Source organism: Pseudophryne corroboree, chromosome 6 (genome assembly GCF_028390025.1).
Source record: "Pseudophryne corroboree isolate aPseCor3 chromosome 6, aPseCor3.hap2, whole genome shotgun sequence".
NCBI lineage: Eukaryota > Metazoa > Chordata > Amphibia > Anura > Myobatrachidae > Pseudophryne > Pseudophryne corroboree.
This window is the reverse complement of record NC_086449.1, coordinates 698,346,420-698,370,187: the sequence shown is the minus strand read 5'-3', so window position 1 is coordinate 698,370,187 and position 23,768 is coordinate 698,346,420. Positions and strand designations below refer to the sequence as shown.

The 23,768-nt window shown below is 46.7% G+C and overlaps 1 protein-coding gene across 2 annotated transcripts in view; it reads right to left on the bottom strand.

The window, feature by feature from the left end:
- LOC134933262 (proton-coupled amino acid transporter 1-like) overlaps positions 1 to 23,768 on the bottom strand; it is a 155,015-nt gene that overhangs the window by 80,019 nt on the left and 51,228 nt on the right. For both annotated transcript variants that reach the window (XM_063928330.1, XM_063928329.1), the window contains exon 8: positions 15,586 to 15,684. In XM_063928330.1, coding sequence (XP_063784400.1) covers positions 15,586 to 15,684 — 99 coding nt within the window. The remainder of the gene's footprint in view (positions 1 to 15,585; positions 15,685 to 23,768) is intronic.

Here is a 23,768-nt window from a genome sequence, read left to right as displayed (position 1 = left end):
TACGGCCCGATTCAGCATAAGTTGTAGTACTTTTAGGGCCCGATTCAGCATGAGTTGTAGTACTTTCAGGGCCCGATTCAGCATGAGTTGTAGTACTTTCAGGGCCCGATTCAGCATGAGTTGTAGTACTTTTAGGGCCCGATTCAGCATAAGTTGTAGTACTTTTAGAGCCTGATTTAGAATGAGCAGTGATGCGGCGCTGCGCCGTTTGCTGATGCACGGCAAACTACTATGCGGCCGCATCGGCGGCCAACTCTGAATAGAGTCCTTAGTACGGTATTTCTGCGCTGAGATTGACCATCGATTCTGAGCATCCTTGGAAGACAGGTCCCCCTTGGATGATTGGATTGATGATATGAAGTTATGATAAAATCTTTCACATATAAGTGGAGTATTGATGCGTTTGATTACCATTCTTTTGATTTGCGTGCTGTTTTGTTAACATCACTTATATACAACAATAACAGACATACACACATATATATATATATATACACTGCTCAAAAAAATAAATAAAGGGAACACTAAAATAACACAGCCTAGATCTGAATGAATAAAATATTCTTATTAAATACTTTGTTCTTTACATAGTTGAATGTGCTGACAACAAAATCACACAAAATTTATCAATGGAAATCAAATTTATTAACCCATGGAGGTCTGGATTTGGAGTCACACTCAAAATTAAAGAGGAAAAACACACTACAGGCTGATCCAACTTTGATGTAATGTCCTTAAAACAAGTCAAAATGAGGCTCAGTAGTGTGTGTGGCCTCCACGTGCCTGTATGACCTCCCTACAACGCCTGGGCATGCTCCTGATGAGGTGGCGGATGGTCTCCTGAGGGATCTCCTCCCAGACCTGGACTAAAGCATCCGCCAACTCCTGGACAGTCTGTGGTGCAACGTGGCATTGGTGGATGGAGCGAGACATGATGTCCCAGATGTGCTCAATTGGATTCAGGTCTGGGGAACGGGCGGGCCAGTCCATAGCATCAATGCCTTCGTCTTGCAGGAACTGCTGACACACTCCAGCCACATGAGGTCTAGCATTGTCTTGCATTAGGAGGAACCCAGGGCCAACGGCACCAGCATATGGTCTCACAAGGGGTCTGAGGATCTCATCTCGGTACCTAATGGCAGTCAGGCTACCTCTGGCGAGCACATGGAGGGCTGTGCGGCCCCCGAAAGAAATGCCACCCCACACCATTACTGACCCACTGCCAAACTGGTCATGCTGGAGTATGTTGCAGGCAGCAGAACATTCTCCTTGGCGTCTCCAGACTCTGTCACGTCTGTCACATGTGCTCAGCGAGAACCTGCTTTCATCTGTGAAGAGCACAGGGCGCCAGTGGCGAATTTGCCAATCTTGGTGTTCTCTGGCAAATGCCAAACGTCATGCACGGTGTTGGGCTGTAAGCACAACCCCCACCTGTGGACGTCGGGCCCTCATACCACCCTCATGGAGTCTGTTTCTGATCGTTTGAGTAGACACATGCACATTTGTGGCTTGCTGGAGGTCATTTTGCAGGGCTCTGGCAGTGCTCCTCCTGTTCCTCCTTGCACAAAGGCGGAGGTAGCGGTCCTGCTGCTGGGTTGTTACCTTCCTACGGCCTCCTCCATGTCTCCTGATGTACTGGCCTGTCTCCTGGTAGCGCCTCCAACCTCTGGACAGACACAGCAAACCTTCTTGCCACAGCTCGCATTGATGTGCCATCCTGGATGAGCTGCACAACCTGAGCCACTTGTGTGGGTTGTATACTCCGTCTCATGCTACCACTAGAGTGAAAGCACCGCTAGCTTTCAAAAGTGACCAAAACATCAGCCAGAAAGCATAGGAGCTGAGCAGTGGTCTGTGGTCACCACCTGCAGAACAACTCCTTTATTGGGGGGGTCTTGCTAATTGCCTATAATTTCCACCTGTTGTCTATTCCATTTGCACAACAGCATGTGAAATTGATTGTCAATCAGTGTTGCTTCGTAAGTGGACAGTTTGATTTCACAGAAGTGTAATTGACTTGGAGTTACATTGTGTTTTTTAAGTGTTCCCTTTATTTTTTTGAGCAGTGTATATATATACATACATACATACATACATATATATATACATACATACATACTACGAGACTAGGATTTACCAGTAAAATCCTATTTTCTCTAGCATCCATAAGGGATATTGGGGAGACTTAGGGGGTAATTCCGACCTGATCGCATGCTGCAGTTTTTCGCAGCGATCAGGTCACTACTGCGTATGCACCGCAATGCGCAGGCACGTCGTACTGGTACAAAGCGGATCGTTGCTGGGCGATGGATCTAACGAACAATACATTTGCACAGCCGATCGCAAGAAGATTGACAGGAAGAAGGAGTTTATGGGTGCAACTGACCATTTTTCTAACCACTCCCTGAAAACGCAGGCGTGTCCAAGCGTTTAGTGCAGATGTCGGACGTGAATTCCGGCCCCGGACAGGCTGAAGTAATTGCAGCAGCTGAGTAAGTTCAGACCTACTCAGAAACTGCACAAACTGTTTTTGTACTGCTCGGCTGCACAGGCGTTCGCACACTTGCAAAGCTAAAATACACTCCACAGTGGGCGGCGACTATGCGTTTGCACGGCTGCAAAAAGTAGGTAGCGAGGGATCAACTCGGAATGACCCCCTTAGTACGATGGGGACGTCCCAAAGCATCCAGAACGGGCGGGAACGTCTGCAGAATCGCCTGCCCAAACTGGGAATCCTCTTTGGCCATGGTATCAAACCTGTAGAACTTTACAAAAGTGTTCTTCCCCGACCAGGTAGCAGCTCGGCATAGTTGCAAGGCTGAGACTCCACGGGTAGCCGCCCAAGAAGAACCCACCGATCTAGTTGAGTGGGCCTTCAGAGACTTAGGAACAGGTAAGGCTGCCGACGCATAGGCCTGTTGGATAGTAAAGTCGAAGCCAACGAGCAATGGACTGATTCGAAGCAGGGCAACCCTTTTTCTGCACATCATATAGCACGAACAAGGAATCAGTCTTTCCGATTCTCTTAACATAGATCTTCAAGACTCAAACCGCATCCAATGCCTCCGGAGAAGCAGAAGTGCCAGAACTGGACGGAACCACAGTAGGCTGATTCAAGTGGAACGCAGAGATGACCTCCGGCAGGAACTGCTGCCTAGTCCTGAGCTCCGCTCTGTCCTCATAAAAGACCAAGTAGGGGCTTTTACACGATAAGGCCTCCAATTCTGAGACACGCCTAGCAGAAGCCAGGGCCAATAACATCACCGTCTTCCACGTGAGGTACTTGTTTTCTACTGTTGACAGAGGTTCAAACCAGGAGGACTGTAGAAAGTCCAACACTACATTCAAGTCCCAGGGTGCCTTGGGCGGCACAAAAGGAGGTTGAATGTGAAGCACCCCTTTCAAGAAGGTCTGAACTTCTGGCAATACTGTTAATTTCTTCTGGAAGAAAATTGAGAGAGCTGAAATTTGGACCTTAATGGAACCAAGACACAAGCCCTTATCCACACCAGCCTGCAGGAAACCGAGAAACCGTCCCAAGTGAAAGTCCGCAGGCGGATATGTGCGGTCCTCACACCAAGAGACATATCTCCTCCAGATATGATGATAGTGTTTTGACGTCACAGGTTTCCTGGCCTGCACCACGGTAGCAATAACCTTTTTGGATAGGCCCTTGTGAGTTAGGATGTTCCGCTCAACCTCCATGTCGTCAAACGAAGCTGCCGTAAGTCCGGGTAGATGAACAGACCTTGTTGAAGAAGATCTCTTCTCAGTGGTAGAGGCAAAGGGTCTTCAACGGACATGTCCAGAAGATCCGCGTACCACGCCCTCCGAGGCCAATCCGGGGCAATCAGAATTACCTGGACTCTTTGATTCCTGATTCGCTTGAGCACCCTTGGGAGCAATGGAATTGGAGGAAACAGGTAGACCAGCCGGTAAGGCCATGGCGAAGTCAGAGCATCTACTGCCCTCGCCTCAGGGTCCCTTGTTCATGAGCAATACCAACGAAGCTTCTCATGGAGTCGAGAAGCCATCATGTCTATTTGTGGGCAACCCCACCGGTCGATGATCTACTAAAACACCTGATGGTGAAGCCCCCACTCTCCCGGGAGGAGGTCGTGATGACTCAGGAAGTCGTCTTACCAGTTGTCCACACCCGGAATGAATATTGCGGACAGTGCTCTTGCATGTCTTTCTGCCCAGAGGAGTATCTTTGACACCTCTCGCATGCAGGCCCTGCTTTTTGTCCCTCGTCAATTGATGTACGCCACTGCTGTGGCGTTGTCCGACTGTACCTGGATCGCGTGATCCCTGAGTAGAGGAGAGGCCTGAAGCGGAGCATTGTAGATCGGTTGAAGTTCCAGGATGTTGATTGTAAGGAAGGCTTCGTGGGCTGACCACATGCCTTGGAACTGAGCCCCCTGGGTGACAGCTTCCCATCCTCACACACACGTCGTAAGACTCGCATCTGTCGTAAGGAGGATCCAACACTGATTTCTGAAACCTCGGTCTTCCAGTAGGTTGGATGACTGCAGCCACCACAGGAGAGAAACCCTGGCCTGAGGTGACAGCCGAATTATCCAGTGCATCTGAAGATGTGATCCGGATCACTTGCTCAGGAGATCCAATTGAAAAGTCCTGGCATGGTACCTGCCATACTGGATTGCCTCGTACAAGGCAATAATTTTCCCCAGCAATCTTATGCAAAGATGGATGGATACCCGAGGAGGCCGGAGAACCATGCGGACCATCTCCTGAAGTGTTCTCACCTTGTCCTCTAGGAGGAACACTTTTTGGGTAACAGTATCCAGTAACATCCCCAGGAATAAGAGCCTCTGAGTGGGCTCCAGGTGGGACTTATGGTAAATTTAGTACCAACCAAGGTGTGACAGAAGCTGGATAGTGCGTTCTATATGGAGCAATAAAAGCTCCCTGGATCTTGCTTTGATCAGTAGATCGTCCAGATAAGGGACAACATTGACCCCCTGAACCCTGAGTTGGAACATCATCTCCGCCATCACCCTCGGAGCTGTGGACAGGCCGAAGGGTAGTACCTGGAACTGGTAGTGATCGTTCAGCAGGGCAAACCTCAGGTAAGCCTGGTGAGGTGGCCAAATAGGGACATGGAGATAGGCGTCTTTGATATCCAGGGAGACCATGAACTCCTGTTCTTCCATGCCCGCAATTACTGCTCGCAAGGATTCCATCTTGAACTTAAAAATCTTTAGGTAAGGGTTCAAGGATATTACATTCAAAATTGGCCTTACTGAACGGTCCGGTTTCGGTACCACGAACAGGTTGGAGTAGTAACCCTGTCCCTGTTGTTGCAGCAGCACTGCAACGACTTGGAATTGTACCAATTTTAGGATGGCCTGTTGCAGCATAACGTACATATCCTACAAAGCTGGCAAGTTTGATTTGAAAAATCGTTTGGGAGGAGCACTGTCGAACTCCAGCTTGTAGCCCTGAGAAATGAGGTCCTTGACCCAGGTATCCCGGCAGGAACTTTCCCAGATGCAGCTGAAGTGATACAGCCGAGCTCACACCTCAAGATCTCCTCGGGGTGGGTGGGCACCGTCATGCTGAGGCCTTAGAGGAAGCAGTACCGGTGCTCTCCTGAGAACTGGCGATCGCTGGTTTTCTTGTCTTACCTCTGGTGCCTCTAGCCACGTCAGAGGCACCTCTGGCCCTAGATCTAAACCTGTTAGAACGAAAGGACAGGGAAGACGGCCGCAGATAGGAACGCCTAGCCAGCGGGGCCCCAGAGGGGAGAAACGTGGATTTCCCTGCAGTAACTTTAGAAATTCACGGATCCAATTCTACCCCAAAGAGCCATTCCCCCGAAAAGGGAAGAGCTTCGACACTGCACTTTGATTCTGTGTCCGTTATCCATTGACGCAACCACAAAGCCCTGCACGCCGACACTGCCATAGCAGTGGTCCTAGCATTAATATTGCCTATCTCCTTGAGAGAGTGTCACACAGGACACGTGCAGTGTCCTGAATGTGCTTCAGGAGAGTCACTGTAGTGACCAGGGGCATATCCCCCGAGAGGCCCTCCTGAATCTGAGTAATCCAGGTATGAATGGCATGAGACATCCAGCAACCTGCTATGACCGGTCTTTGAGATATACCCGCTGCTGTGTAGACAGACTTCAGTGTAGTCTCTGTTTTCCCATCTCCAGGATCCTTCATGGTTAAGGAGCCCGGGGGCCGGCAGCACCACCTTCTTGGATAGGCGAGAAACAAACGTCCACAGCCGGGGGTTCTTCCCAGAATTTTCTGCCGTTTTGACACTTGGAATTTTTTATCTGGATTTTTCAAGGCTATATAGGTCATCTAACTCTGCAGAATCAGGGAAAGTGACATTGGGCTTGTTCTGTGTGAAGAAAAACTACTACTGTGATGCAGCGCCCTCTAGAGGGAGCTTTAACACATCCCGTATAACCAAAATGAGGGGTTCAATACCCTGTGCAGAAGGGGAATCCCCAGTAATAGGTTCCAATTCCTCCCCCTACTCCAGTATTTCCTCATCTGAATCTGAGAGCAAAGCAGGCAAACCACGTTTTTGTGGTCCTGAATTAGAGAGGAGGGGGGGGGGGGGGGGGGCTGGTAAGCCCTTGCAGCCAGGTTTGCAACATTCTGCTGCAATTGCTGAGATTTTTGAGCATTAGCAGTGCGTTGAGATGACATATCAGACATCATGGTTTTAATGGCACCCAGCCAGGTAGCCTCTTGATAAACCCCCCCCCCCCCCACACACACACACACACACAGTCCCCTTACTGAGCTGTGAGGACTGACCTCCTGAACATTGACTGACTAGACGTTAGACATGTAACTAACTTGTGTCCCTACGGTATACCTATCTGTGTGACTTTACTTGCCCCCCACCTCCTGATTGGCTGTGTGCTCCTGTACTGTATGACAGGCAGCACACGGCAGTGTTACAATGTAGCGCCTATGCGCTCCATTATAACCAATGGTGGGAACTTTGTGGTCAGCGGTTGACCGAAAGTAACCTCACAGCTGACCACAAAGTTCCCACCATTGGTTATAATGGAGCGCATAGGCGCTACATTGTAACACTGCCGTGTGCTGCCTGTCATACAGTACAGGAGCACACAGCCAATCAGGAGGGTGCCACAATGTGGCGCTCCCTGATTGGCTGATGGAACCCTCTTAGACATAAGTCAGAGGGGGTTTCTGGCATTCGGGGAAAGGGGTCCCATGTGAAAACATGGGGCCCCTTTCAGTGCGAGGTCGGGTGTCCGTTTTTTTATTTTGACAAGTACCTGGATTACAAATGGATTACAAGAAGAGCCTTCTACACTGGATTTTGTGAGTATAATTTTTTCCACAGGTACACCATGGATTCTACATGGAGAAGAGGACCGACCCTCGCGTGAACATAAGGTAAGTATGTGTATATGGAGGGGTGGATGTATGCATTAAAGTTATACTTTCAAGGTGTGTGTCTTATGTTTTTATTGGGGTATTTTTTTAGTAGTAGTACTACAGGTACCAGCGGGCCCGGTTTTCCACCGCATGCTGGTACTTGTGGTTCTCCAAGTACCAGCTTGCGGGGGAGGCTTGCTGGGACTTGTAGTACTGCTACTAAAAACAATATTCATTTTTTTACAAAACGGCTATCAGCCTCCCATCAGCAGCCCTTGGATAGGGGGGGGGGGGGGGGACAGCCTCGGGCTTCACTCCTGGTCCTTGGGTGGCTGGAGGGGGGGACCCCTTGATTGAAGGGGTCCCCACTCCTCCAGGGTACCCCGGCCAGGGGTGACTAGTTGGTTATGTAATGCCAGGGCCGCCGGGACCTATATAAAAGTGTCCCCCGGCTGTGGCATTATGTATCTGGCTAGTGGAGCCCGGTGCTGGTTTCAGAAATACGGGGGACCCCTACGCTTTTTGTCCCCCGTATTTTTGAAACCAGGACCAGGCGCAGAGCCCGGTGCTGGTTGTTTAAATATGGGGGAACCTCTATCATTTCCCCCCCCATATTTTTGCAACCAGGACCGGCTCAAAGAGCCCGAGGCTGGTTTTGCTTAGGAGGGGGGACCCCACGCATTTTTTTTTAAAGAAAATAACACTTTACCATCCCCTTCCCACTGATAAACATGCACGGATCTCATGGATCCGTGCATGCCTATCCAAACACGGGATAAAAAAGCAGGTCTGTTTTTTTTTAGCACTTTTTCACGAATTGTATTTCAGCACGGCAGTGTTTGGCTATTGTCGGCAGTGTTTGTGATTTGCACTTTTTAGTAAATTACCGATTTCTACCAAATTGCAGGCGTATTTGACCGATGGTGTATTGATTCGTGATTTTCTCCTAGGACTTCCAAAATATTACGAATGCCCTCATCACTGCCGAGATTTTTGCTTAGTAAATTACCGAAATGACACTTTAAAGAAAAAACGGCATCTCGGTCAAAATCGGGACCTTAGTAAATATACCCCATAGTCTGTGTTTTTATCGTCTGATGCAACCCATTCCATTTGGCAAGAATCAGACACTGCAGAGGCCTTGAGTGGAATTGTGCATACTCCACCATGTCAAACGTTGATACCATCAAACCCATCACCCGCATTGCTGCATGAATGGATACCTTTTGACTGTGTAACAAGTCCTGAATCCTTGACTGGACCTTGGATATCTTGTTCAGAGGTAAACTTACTCTCTGAAGACCTGAATACAGTACAACCCGCAAGTGAGTCATCCGTTGTAAGAATGCCAAATTGCTTTCTCACAAATATTTAAAATGCCCGCTCTAATATATATTGTAAACGCCTGCACCTCTTATTACCATATCCCATGAATGTGCGCTATACATAGCAAAACACTGCATCCCATAAGAGAAAACAATACACCCACACATTATCTGAGTTCCAAAGCTCATTGATGTATATATTTGTTATTAAAAGGATATGGATTCAATATATATTACAATGTACAGTATACCTATAGTTACAACTCATACAGTAAGCAGTTAATACATACAGTTACATACATCCAGTTACATACAGTTACAGGCCAGCGATACAATTATCATTCCCTCCAATGCATCTTATGTCTCTTTCTCTCTGTAAATAAATACAGGAACTGAACTGGCAGCAAGTCCATCATCCTCTGAGACCAAAAAGCAACTGAGCTCCTGTGTGATCAATGTGTTATCTAGTTTCTGGGGGAGGGGTTCACGATGAGTCACCAGTCCCTTTGTATATGGTAATCAGGTTCAGCCTTGAAGACATCCAAAGGGCTGGCATGAGTTTCCTGTCCACTGTCCTAATAAGAGTGATTTTAGCCTTTATACATTTAATCATAATTATCCGCTGCAATGTCCCACAACTTCACAACAAGCATCAAATGAATCTACACATCAATCTGGTTGCTTCAATAGTAAACATGACCGGTCTATCTTGTTCGCTCAAATAATACACATACATGACATTACTTCCTTATATATAATTTTAAATCATCATGATGTCTGGCGCTTGATATTATTATAATTATGTACTGTATGAAATTAGTGTCGAATCCATCTGTGTGGCATGTCTGTGTAAATGCGTGTGTTACCATATATTGCTGTGTTCGCTGCACATATTTGCAAGTATAGCGACTTATAATGTGTGTAGTTTGTATGTTCTCTTTATGTAATATTTTTGACTTCGACAGTTGTGACGGAACCAGAGACGATTTTGCCCAGTTTATGAGCCACCCGTGGTTCTGCAGACACATTATTGTCTGTCGCAGATGACATAAGAGCAACTCCTGCGTCTGTGCCAGGATTAAAAGATCGTCGAGGTATGGAAAAATTCTTATCCCCTGCTGGCAGAGATAAGCTGCCATTACCACCATAATCTTGGTAAATACTCTGGGAGCTGTGTCTAACCCAAAAGGTAGGGCCTGGAACTGAAAATGCTGTTGGAGGATAGTGAACCTGAGATAGCACTGATGGGACAGTGCTATAGGAACATGTAGATAAGCATCCTGAATATCCAGGGATACCATATAATCCCCTGGCTCCATGGCCAAAATGATGGAACGTAATGTCTGCATGTGAAACCGAGGTACCCAAATGTATTTGTTCAGTACTTTGAGATTGAGAATGGGACAAAAAAAACCATTTGGCTTCTGAATTAAAAACAGGTTGGAGTAAAAACCCTGTCCCCGTTGTGTAGGAGGAACTAGAACAACTACTCCTGAGTAAAGCAATTTCTGAACTGCCTCTAACAAAGCCCTGGTCTTCGTCTCTACCCGAGACGGGCTGGTACAAAAAAAACTTTTGAGGAGGGTACTTCTTGAAGGCAAAAGCATAACCTAGAGATACCACTTCCTGCACCCAGTCATCTGTTGTAGACTGCTGCCAGATCTGTGCAAACTGAATAAGTCGGCCCCCCACCCTGGGGTCCCCCAGGTGGAGGCCCGCATCATCAGGCTGATGGTTTATTATCTGTCTTCCCAACCGGTCCTCTGGTAGCCCAATGCTTTTTAGTCTTACCAGACTTGTTGTATTGGGGCTGCTTGCATTCACTTTTTCCTTTAGCTTTTCCTTGAGACCGAAAGGGACAAAAAGCCAGAACTTTAGGTTTGAAATTGTATGTGGAAGGGAACTTGACCTTCTTGGAGTCTGCTTCTGACTCCAGAATATCTGTCAATTCTTTACCAAAAAGAATATCTCCAGAAAAAGGTAATGATTCCAAAACCTTCTTAGATTCTGAATCAGCTTTCCACGTACGTAGCCAAACTGCTCTGCGAGCAGCTATTGTTGAAGCTGATGCCCTGGAGGCAATAGTACCTATATCCAATGCGGCTTCCTCCAGGAACATTGCAGCCTGTTTTATATGAGCTATATGGGATTTTTGCTCCGTAGAAGCTATAGAAAAATCCCCCTCCAATGCATCAGCCCAGGCAGCCACTGCCTTTGCCATCCAAGCTGAAGCCATGGCTGGCCTGATGGCTCCGATGTGATCAAGCATCTGTGAAACGTATGTTATCGGTGGGCGGGCGATACTTCTGAAATCGCGGCATGCTGTCGCTACCCAGCGCCTAGCTTAGGAAGACAGCTCCCTGCATGGAGCTCCATAAATTGACAGCGGGACTCCCTGCACGAATCTCTGCTAAATCAAGCAGTCTCTCCTAAAAGGTAATCTCTCAATGGGTATTCTAGGGCAGCTCTCTCATCCCGGAACCACGGTCTGCCCTTCCCTGCAATGTGAATACACAACAGGGAAAGGGACCATTGTAGTAAGGGACAGCAGAAGCGGCTCGCACTATTCACCTTTCGTCCCGGTGTGAGCGTTCTCCCCACTCTCATTGATCTCATTCACTGCCGAAAGACACATGGGAGCAAAAGTAGAAGGGGAATGCAGCTCGACAAACGCCGGGACACTATCTTTCAGAGTTAAATTACTATTCTATATCTGTGTACATATAGGTACAATTTTCAGGTGCAATCAATTGACAAAGTATGTCAGAAATAATCATATATTGCACTAATTTACTGCCCGAAACCAAATACAGAGGGTGATTGTGCTTTATAGGAGCCTTGAAAGTAGTTGAATTTGACTGTGCTCCACAAGAACCGTGAAAGTGGTTTAACCAATTAGGAACAGAGATGCATTATGAAAACTTGCTCATTAGTGCGCGCAAATGAGATCACTGACATAAGTCTTCAATAATTTTTAGGAATTATAGCGGAATTCATTGGAGACTGATGATATATAATATGCTATGTATTGATTGATGTCAGTGGAGTCCTAGCTCAAAACCGCTGTCATGTTATGTCTATGATAAATGGTATGTATTGATTTGAAACAGACACTATTGGAACTTAAGTTGTTGTAAACAGAAAACACAGTCATGCTATGAAATTGGCTCAACTGTGGCATATGGCAACACATGTTTCACAGCGAAGCTGATACTGTTTTCAGATTTGGTTTGATACAGTTGCAATTTATCATAGGAGGATTTATTCTGGTACAAGTTCACAGTATTGGTAATTATTTGGCTGGACTATTACATATGGAATGAGGATGTGCTTAGTCGAAATTCTGAGGTCGTACTTCAATTAACACAGGGATGCTTCCCGTTACTGAAAATTAGCAGGCACAGCTATCTCCTTATGCAGATTTTTAATCCAAGGCATCTTTACTATAGGAGCAGAAAACCATTATCAAATTATTTTGCTGTGAGTCATGTGAAATAATTTGGCTGTGAAACATACTGTTCCTTGAACTTTATCCTCTGAATTGATCATTAATGCCACTTGAGGGCATTATAATAAGGAACACATTCCATTAAATTACAATGCCATAATATATAATGCTGGGGCTTGTTAGATCAATTTACTAAGACACCAGAGGTCTGTTTCCGAAGCGCCACATATATGACCTATTGAGAGCAAAATAGTGGTGCATACAAACCACCTTCTGTTGTGCATATGTGAGAGCGCAAGGCAGGGAGCCGTATTATAATCAGGTCATATAGAGATCATAATTTAAGAAGATAGATCTCAATTATTTGATTTGAACCTGTTTATTATGGTTTATATCTTTACTATTGCTGAACATATACATTTTATGAGTAATACCTATCCTGAATAGAGAAGGTGATATTGAAATATTTAACACGAGCAAATAATTGTGCCGATTAAAACTGGTGGAAATATCATTGTGGGATTGGGTATCGTACCTATTCTTTCAAATTAATAAATAAGTAAAATTAGAACAATAACTCGATCTTACCCAAAACAGTTATTAGAATTGGTATCATTATTTTGTCAGGCTGATAAATATTTACTCTATGTTGAGCCTAAATACAAATAACCTATTTTAACGAAGCTTAACAAAAGTTTATTTTTTTAAATCTGATATAATATACATTTTGAAAAGAGTGCGTCACAAAGGGAGCCTTCATGGTTAAGATCCTCTAGTAATCTTGCCAAACCCCAACAAAACTGGCCTTATGACTGCCCCAGACAGGGAAAAAAAAATGTTTTTTTTAGAAAACCATCCACTCTCCTATCCGTGACATCATTTAATGATGTTGAAGGCAGAGAGGTAATGTAGATTTTCGCACTAATCGAATTACATGCGTATCTACTTTAGGAGCCACCTCCCTGTTTAAACAATCCCCAGCTGGAAGAGGATAATTGGAATTCAATTTCTTAGGAATTCTAAACTTCTTATTGGGTATAGCCCAAGCCTCTTCCATAATTTCCGTCAGCTGATCTGACCCTGGAAACTCAGTTTTAACGGTTTTGGGACGTTTACACACAGGTGCCTTGGTTTTTAACACAGGTTCTGCTGAATCCTCTAAGGATAGAATGGCTTTCATTGCTTTAATTAACTCAGCTATATCCACTGAGCTGAAACCTTCCTCCTCCTCTTCGTATGCCGAAGTTGAATTAATTGAGCTTTCAACTTCCGATGAATCCTCATCTGAATCATGTGTAGCCTGTGAAGGTGAAAATATACTTACCACCGGTTTATCAGCTTGTTTCTTTTGAGAAGCTGCTGCTGGAAATGATATACCATAGGTGGGGAGCTGCATGTAAGGGTTAATTGTATAACCTATTCCTGGTACAGGAGTTGGAGGAATTATCCGTTCAGCTATACTGGATAAAGTCTGTGCAAACATAGCCCAAGGTGGATACATCTGTACTTGAATCTGCCTTGTATTTTTCATTAACCCCTGATGAAACCAAAAACAATTTGCACACAAACCATCCTGAACCATATCCTGAGAGGATAACACAGATTTGCAAGACAAACATGATATGAGTGTTGGTGTTGCTGTGAGTGTACCTTCCTCACCTTTGCCACTCTTAGACATGATAAATAATCAACACTTCCACAGTGTACTACACAATTTGTGACTGCAATCACTTACATTTTTTTTAAAATGACATACAATCCGACCCTACCCATGCACCGGCATTGAGGATCGGAATAAACAAACTGACAGAAATATAGTAAAGTCAGCAATCACACTAGCAGTCAGTCACATGTTATACATTAGTATAATAAGCAATATGAGCACATCATCAACTACAGCTACATTTTAAGTATGTAGCAGAACATATTGCTGCATCATGTGTTAAACAGATCTAACGTATTCAGACGCAAATGCGAAAGAAACAACAGTAAATGTATACAGACTCAATAGGCACTTATCTAACTATTCATACTCAAAAGGTAGATAGAGACTTAGTGCTGTTTAACCCGTACTCAGTAGAGTGGGATACAGGGAGACTCACCTCGCTTCCAGGATCGATCAATGCGTTAGCGAACGCTGAGTGGATCCAGACTCTGCTAGTGTACACTGCCGCTCCATGAACCTATAGTAAACACAGACTCTCTGTAAAAACGGACGCACCAGTCACACAGCCGCCTATGCTGCGACTGGGTCCCCTATGTATACATCGTCTGAGACGGAAGCGGGAAACAGTTCATGGCGGGAGACTCGGAGGAAACTGGTCATGAACTGGGGGGAGGGGCGACCAGGAGAGCGTCTGACTCCCCTCTGCTGACATCAACCCTAGGGATCGCGGCCTCATACTAATCCTGGAGCCTCTGATCCCTAAGGCCTAGCGCTGGTGCACCCGAGGTGGCAGCTGCTCCAGCGACTGTTCCCAAAACGGTGCAGCTGTGTCCGTATTCCCCTTCTAAGCGGAATCGATGCCTTACCTTCTCCCCGTGCTCCGGCCACAACCTGGTAACATCTGCTGGTCCTGCCAGTATATCCGACACAGACGCCCGCCGAAACAGCACTGTACTCGTGGGTAAGCGTTGTCACGACCCGGCGGAGAGTTGTTGGAGCGACTCTTTCTAAGGTACGCATAAGACGCTGTTTAGAAAGATCACTCAGAAAAATAGCAAGACTATAAAAAATAAAATAAGAAAGCTTAGGGCTGCTAAGAACCAGCAGCCCTCTGACCATGGTCCGGCTCCTGCCGCACCAAACAAAAAACTGATTTGCCTGAGCAAGGAGGCGAGGATATATGGACGGGCCCGTTGCATGCTGGGAGGCCGGGAAAGCTTTAACCGATTGGTATAAATCCGCTGTCGCTTCATCATATCCCATTGTTATCCTGCGGATAACCTGTGGACCCAGCCGGAGAAATATAATATAATACCAGCACCAAAACTAAACTGAATAGCATGGGCTGGGGGCGTGGTAAAGGGGGTGAGGACCGGAGCATCTTGGGAGCTCTAAAAGCTTTAACTATTTGGTGCTCGGTCCTATCCAGCCACCTAGACCCCAATGTCTCTCCCAGTGGAGACTATGAACCCTGAAAAAGAAATGTAATATAATGTGGAGTAATTTTGTACAATAAATCATTGCAAAAGTATATACATTTTGTATGTTATTTCACATTGGGTTAGTTTTAGGACATCGATAAATATCTGAACATATTTAAGAAATTCAGAACATTTTAAAGGGTTCACAAACTTTCTAGCATCGCTGTAACATACATAGATACATTATACACAGAGGTCCCCCATGGTCCTCAATTAGCATTCTGTAGTTTCCCATTAAACAGGTCACCAACCCAAAGCAGCATCTTACCACTCCGATGCCCTCAAAGGCAAAGATGGCCGTTCCGAAGAAGAGAGGATAGGTCCTCCAACTGGCTGCATAAGACAGATGAGATGGATCTGGGATATCCTGGAAGGAGGGAAAGTCATCCAATAAATACACCGAACAGACTTATAAAACAAGAATTCCTTCCCTGAGGCTGACACAATAAATAAAACGGACAGAACATTATCTGGTTTTCACTAAATGGGAAGGAAATGGAGAAAATAAGATTTTAAACCTACCGGTAAATCTATTTCTCCTAGTCCGTAGAGGATGCTGTGGACTCCGTAAGGACCATGGGGTATAGACAGGCTCCGCTGGAGATAGGGCACCTAAAAAGTACTTTGACTATGGGTGTGCACTGGCTCCTCCCTCTATGCCCCTCCTCCAGACCTCAGTTAGAGAACTGTGCCCAGAGGAGATGGACAATACAAGGCAGGATTTAGCAATCCAAGGGCAAGATTCATACCAGCCCACACCAATCATACCATGTAACCTGGAACATACATAACCAGTTAACAGTATGAACAAACGACAGTAACGGTCCAAGACCGATGTCAACTGTAACATAACCCTTATGTAAGCAACAACTATATACAAGTCTTGCAGAGTTTCCGCACTGGGACGGGCGCCCAGCATCCTCTACGGACTAGGAGAAATAGATTTACTGGTAGGTTTAAAATCTTATTTTCTCTTACGTGCTAGAGGATGCTGGGGACTCCGTAAGGACCATGGGGTTTATACCAAAGCATCCAATCGGGCGGGAGAGTGCGTATGACTCTGCAGCACCGACTGAGCACACGCTAGGTCCTCATCAGCCAGGGTATCAAACTTGTAGAATTTAGCAAAAGTGTTTGACCCCGACCAAGTCGCCGCTCGGCAAAGTTGTAATGCCGAGACGCCTCGGGCAGCCGCCCAAGAAGAGCCCACCTTCCTAGTGGAATGGGCCTTAACCGAATTTGGTACCGGCAATACAGCCGTAGAGTGAGCCTGCTGAATCGTATTACAGATCCAGCGAGCAATAGTCTGCTTCGAAGCAGGAGCGCCAATCTTATTGGCCGCATACAGGACAAACAGAGCCTCTGTTTTCCTAATTCTAGCCGTCCTGGCGACATAAATTTTTAAGGCCCTGACTACGTCCAGGGATCTGGAATCCTCCAGGTCACTTGTAGCCACAGGCACCACAATAGGTTGATTCATATGGAACGAAGAATCCACTTTAGGCAAAAATTGCGGACGTGTCCTCAATTCAGCTCGATCCACATGAAAAATCAAGTAGGGGCTCTTGTGTGACAAAGCCGCCAATTCTGACACTCGCCTTGCTGATGCTAAGGCCAATAACATGACCACCTTCCAGGTAAGAAATTTCAACTCAACCTTGTTAAGCGGTTCAAACCAGTGTAATTTTAGGAACTACAACACCACGTTCAGGTCCCATGGTGCCACTGGAGGCACAAAAGGGGGCTGGATGTGCAGCACTCCCTTTACAAACGTCTGGACTTCTGGAAGAGAAGCCAATTCCTTCTGAAAGAAAATCGAGAGGGCCGAAATCTGTACCTTAACAGAGCCTAATTTCAGGCCCATATCCACTCCTTTCTGTAGGAAGTGGAGAAGACGACCCAGATGAAAATATTCCGTAGGTGCATTCTTGGTCTCACACCAAGACACATACTTTCGCCAGATACGGTGATAATGTTTTATCGTCACCTCCTTCCTAGCCTTTATTAAAGTAGGGATGACCTCTTCCGGAATCCCCTTTTTCGCTAGGATTCGGCGTTCAACCGCCATGCCGTCAAACGTAACCGCGGTAAGTCTTGAAATACACAGGGCCCCTGCTGCAACAGGTCTTCCCTCAGAGGAAGAGGCCATGGATCTCCTGTAAGCATCTCTTGTAGATCCGAGTACCAGGCCCTTCGAGGCCAGTCTGGGACAACGAGTATCGTTCGTACTCTTCTTCGTCTTATGATCCTCAACACTTTTGTGATGAGAGGAAGAGGAGGAAACACGTAGACCGATTTGAACACCCACGGTGTTACCAGAGCGTCCACTGCTATTGCCTGAGGGTCCCGAGACCTGGCGCAATACCTCCGAAGTTTTTTGTTGAGGCGTGACGCCATCATGTCTATTTGAGGAGTTCCCCAAAGACGTGTTACGTCTGCAAAGACTTCTTGATGAAGTCCCCACTCTCCTGGATGGAGATCGTGTCTGCTGAGGAAGTCTGCTTCCCAGTTGTCCACTCCCGGAATGAAGACAGCCGACAGAGCGCTTACATGATTTTCCGCCCAGCGAAGGATCCTTGTGGCTTCCGCCATCGCGACTCTGCTTTTTGTCCCGCCTTGGCGGTTCACATGAGCCACTGCTGTGACATTGTCTGATTGAATCAGAATCGGTAGGTTTCGAAGAAAACTCTCTGCTTGTCGAAGGCCGTTGTAAATGGCCCTGAGTTCCAACACATTGATGTGTAGACAGGACTCCTGGTCTGACCAAAGACCCTGAAATTTTTTACCCTGTGTAACCGCTCCCCATCCTCGGAGGCTCGCGTCCGTGGTAACCAGGATCCAATCCTGAATTCCGAACCTGCGACCCTCCAGGAGGTGAGCACTTTGCAACCACCACAGGAGGGACACTCTGGTCCCTGGGGACAGAGTTATTTTCCGATGTAAGTGCAGATGGGACCCGGACCACTTGTCCAGAAGGTCCCATTGAAAAGTCCTTGCATGGAACCTTCCGAAGGGAATGGCCTCGTAGGCCGCCACCATTTTCCCCAGAACTCGAGTGCATTGGTGAACTGACACCCTTTTCGGTTTTAGCAGGTCTCTGACCATGTTCTGTATGTCTTGGGCTTTCTCTATTGGGAGGAAGACCTTCATTTGTTCCGTATCCAGTATCATACCTAGGAACGGTAGTCGAGTTGTCGGAATCAACGGTGACTTCGGTAGATTTAGAATCCAACCGTGTTTCTGGAGCACTCTCAACGAGAGCGCCACACTGTTCAGCAATTTCTCCCTTGATCTCGCTTTTATCAGGAGATCGTCCAAGTATGCGATAATTGTGACTCCATGCTTGCGCAGGACCACCATCATTTCCGCCATTATCTTGGTGAAAATCCTCGGGGCCGTGGAGAGTCCAAACGGCAACGTCTGAAATTGGTAATGACAATCCTGTACAGCGAATCTCAGGTATTCCTGATGGGGGGCATATATGGGGACATGAAGGTACGCATCCTTTATGTCCAGAGACACCATAAACTCCCCCTCCTCCATGTTGGCTATTATCGCTCTGAGAGATTCCATTTTGAATTTGAATCTTCTTATGTACAGGTTTAGGGATTTCAGATTCAAAATAGGTCTGACCGAACCGTCCGGTTTCGGGACCACAAATAGGGTTGAGTAGTAACCTCTTCCCTGCTGGTGCAGGGGAACCTTGATCATCACTTGCTGTATACACAGCGTTTGAATTGCAGCTAACACTACATCCCTTTCCGATGTGGAAGCTGGTAGGGCCGTTTTGAAAAATCGGCGCGGGGGCACCTCCTCGAATTCCAATTTGTAACCCTGGGAAACCATTTCCAACACCCAGGGATTCAGGTCCGAACTGACCCAGGCCTGACTGAAAAGTCGAAGACATGCCCCCACCGGTGCGGACTCCCTCAGGGGAGCCCCAGCGTCATGCTGTGGGTTTTGGAGCAGCCGGGGAGGACTTTTGTTCCTGGGCCCCTGCCGAAGCAGGTGCTCTTTTGCCTCTGCCCTTACCTCTGGCGAGGAAAGAGGATCCCCGACCTCTTTTGGACTTGTGCGACGAAAGGACTGCATCTGATAGGGTGTTACTTTCTTTTGCTGTTGGGGAATACATGGTAAAAAATTTGATTTACCTGCTGTAGCTGTGGAAACCAGGTCCGTCAGCCCATCCCCAAACAATACATCACCCTTATAGGGTAGTACTTCCATATGTTTTTTGGAATCCGCATCACCCGTCCATTGGCGAGTCCATAAGGATCTTCTCGCTGAGACAGACATGGCATTGGCCCTAGAAGCTAGCAATCCAATGTCCCTTTGAGCATCCCTCATAAATAAGACTGCGTCTTTAATATGGGCTAGAGTTAGGAATATAGTATCCTTATCCATATTATCAAATTGATCTGTCAGCTCATCTGTCCAAGCTGCAATTGCGCTACACACCCATGCCGACGCAATTGTCGGTCTTAGCACAGCACCGGTATGAGAATAAATACACTTTAAGGTAGTTTCTTGCCTGCGATCTGCAGGGTCCTTAAGGGCTGCTGTGTCAGGAGACGGTAGCGCCTCTTTCTTGGACAAGCGCATCAGGGCCTTGTCCACAGTGGGAGGTGATTCCCAAATCTCCCTGTCCTGCTTAGGGAAAGGGTATGCCATATAAATTCTTTTGGGGATCTGCGGTCTCTTATCCGGAGTCTCCCAAGCTTTTCCAAAGAATTCATTTAATTCATGAGATGTGGGAAAGTTAATAATCTGTTTCTTTTCCTTAAACATGTGTACACTTGTGTCGGGGACCGAGGGTTCATTCACAATATGCAACACATCCCTTATTGCCACAATAATACACTGAATGGTTTTAGTCAACCTAGGGTGCAATTTTACTTCGTCATAGTCGACACTGGAATCAGAATCCGTGTCGGTAGTAGTGTCTTGTGTTAAGGGACGCTTTTGAGACCCCGACGGGCCCTGTGAGTCTGTCCAATCTGAGGATTGACCCCCTGATGTCCCCCCTAAATCAGCCTTATCAAGCCTTTTATGTAAAGATGCCACACTTGCATTCAACATATGCCACATGTCCATCCAATCTGGAGTCGGCACAACCGACGGGGACACACCACTCATTTGCCCTACCTCCTCCTTGGAGAAGCCTTCCGCCTCAGACATGTCGACACACACGTACAGACACCCCACACACACAGGGATTAACCTATAAGGGGACAAAACCCCAACCAGGTCCTAAGGAGGGACAGAGAAAGAGTATGCCAGCACACACCAGCGCTTAAAAACACTGGAAAAATATGTCCGGATAGCGCTTTTTTATATATAATATGCCAATTCCCACTCACTGCGTCGCTAATGTGCCCCCCTCCTCTTTTTTCCAGCCTGTGAGTTCAGCAGGGGAGAGACCAGGGAGCCAGCGTTTTCCTCATGCAGCCTCTGTGGAGAAAATGGCGCTGGTTAGTGCTGAGGATCAAGCCCCGCCCACCCGACGGCGGGCTTCGGTCCCAGTGATTTTTCAATAAAATGGCGGGGGATCATAGATTTACTGCCTCCGCAGTCTAATCCATCTGTATTTGTGCCAAAATGTGAGGTTTATTGCTGCCCAGGACGCCCCCCCCCCCCCCTGCACCCTTCAGTGCTGCTCTGTGTGTGTGTGTGTGTGTGTGTGTGTGTGTGTGTGTGTGTGACTGGGAGCAATGGCGCGCAGCTTACCGCTGCGCTCCTTACCTCATGAAGATCTGATGTCTTCTGCCGCCTAAGATGTCTTCTGCCTTTTCTATCCGGCTTCTATCTTCGGCATCTGTGAGGAGGACGGCGGCGCGGCTCCGGGACGAACCCCAGGTGAGACCTGTGTTCCGACTCCCTCTGGAGCTAATGGTGTCCAGTAGCCTTAGAAGCAGTGCCCAACTTTACAAGCCAGCTCTGCTTCTCTCTCCTCGGTCCCACGATGCAGGGAGTCTGTTGCCAACAGGACTCCCTGAAAATAAAAAACCTAACAAAATTCTTTTTCCACAGAAAACTCTGGAGAGCTCTCTGCAGTGCACCCATTCTCCTCTGGGCACAAGATCCAACTGAGGTCTGGAGCAGGGGCATAGAGGGAGGAGCCAGTGCACACCCATAGTCAAAGTTCTTTTTAGGTGCCCTATCTCCTGCGGAGCCCGTCTATACTCCATGGTCCTTACGGAGTCCCCAGCATCCTCTAGGACGTAAGAGAAAATGTAATGGTTTAAAACAAAGCCAATATCTTTAAAGGGGGGAACACACGGAGAGATCCGTGCTTAATTTCTAATCAATCTGACTGGATTGCTAGGAAATAAAGCACGGATCTCTCCGTGTGTATAGCTATAGCGATGCGCGGTCCCGCACGTTGCTATCGCCGGTTCTAGATTGTGCTGCCCCCCCTCCATTCCGCACACGTCGCGCTGAGTGGGGGAGAGATGTGTGCTGAGCGGTCTGTGCTAGATCACTCAGCACACATCCCTTAAGCCTATGAGGAAGGAAGTGATCCTGGTTAGGATTTATTAATTTATTTAACATTTAGCAGTTTCTTAACTTCTTATAAATGCTGGGCCTACAATGTCAGATAAAATGCCTGTCAGTCCGACAGAAATGTCATCTGGCAGCCAGACACCCATCATATACCCTGGCTATACATCATAGGGGGGTGTAGTCAGCATCCTGACACATTCCGCCGGCAAGTATTATGGTCAGGGTTAGGCTGTGCAAAGGAAGGGGGGAGGTTAGGGTAAGCTGCGGAAGGGGTGGGTTAGGGGGAGGGTAAGGGTTAGAGTGTTGGTATTATCACAGTCGGGATGCCGCTGTTGGTCTTTTGACCAGAAGGATCCTGACAGTCGGGATCCCATACCCAACCCTTCACAGGAGAGGAGACATACAGTATATCAGTCCCTCTGTTGTGAAGGAACAGGAGAAACATCCCTCAGACAGCCGCAGTAGCGCATACACTGCCCTATGCTGCCGACGCGCAAATTAAATATTGCATCAGATGAACATACTGGACGATTCCACATATCCGACCAATTGATATTTTTGGATCAGTCGTGCTCAGCACTATTACCTGGGCAGTCCACTGATATCAGGTGGATCACCCAGATAATTGCATAATGTATGCCAAGCAGAAAAATAGCATGTCATTCATAAAAATGGATATACAGTAATGAGAAATAATATAACTTTACTAGCACAATAAAATAAATGAAAAAAAACTTAGGGCTTATTTCAAATAGGGGCAAAGTGGGCGTGCTGACACTGCAAAGGCGTAGAAAAGCGGGGAACAGAACTTGCCCCTCTTGCAGAGATCTCGTCCAGAACTTGCTCATATCTGCGTGTCCGTAAGTGCGTCATATAGCTGCACTTACAGACGTTATTTTAGGGAAACTGAACTAAGCTCATGGGTTGAAATTAATATATGCACATGCCAAAACATACTGCAGCTACATATAAATACAGGTAATTATACCATCACATAGATGTTTGCCCATTTTAGGTGTGGACATGAAGACAGTGGGGCAAAGTAACGTGACCACTAACTGCCAAAAAAGGGTCTTAAAATATAGGCAGAGACAATCCAGGAGAGGTGGATGGTTATCACTGACTGCGGACATGTAGGTTTTGTTAAAGAAAACCATCATTAGGGTGTAAGGCTGGGTACACACGTGACGATGCGCATAAGAAGCGACATTGTGAAGTGAAAAGATATCGGACATACACACTGAACAATATCGTCACTGATATCATCAGTGACGGCATCCTCCCACACCCAGGTGCATGCAGTCTTCTCCAATATCTTTAGATTTCAAGGGTGGAACTAAAGATATTGGAGTTCGGTAACGACCCGCGGGAGCGCACATCGTTAATGATATAGTGTATACACACTGGAAGATGTGAACGATACATCATCTGATCCGCCGGTTTGGAAGATATGCCATCAAGTGTATACTCAGCCCAAGATAGGAGAGAAAATTTGGAGTAATATGCATCTGTCTGGTATAACGGTGCAGCAACAGTTGTGGCGCAAGTGTATGCCACAGACTAATGTACTTACAGGTTTTATTGTACAGTACTGGGGACTAGAGTAATATGCAGGTTTTAGTAGGATGTATAGAGATAATTTTATAGACCACAGTGTCCCAAGACGTTTAAGTACTGCCTAAAGCTAGGTACACACAGTCTGATTTGTGGGTCATCCAGAAGATTTTTCAGGAAATAGAAGCCCCAGTATCTGAACTATGGGCCTAATTCAGGCCTGATCGCGGTTGTGCAAATTCGCAAGGCAGACGATTAAAAACTGACCACGTATGTGTACAGATCATAACACGCACACACAAGGCCAAACTGCAAGATAAATCAGCGCTAGGCGAACGCAGGTTGATTGACAGGAAGAGGACGTTGGTGGTGGTAACTGGCCGTTTTCTGTGA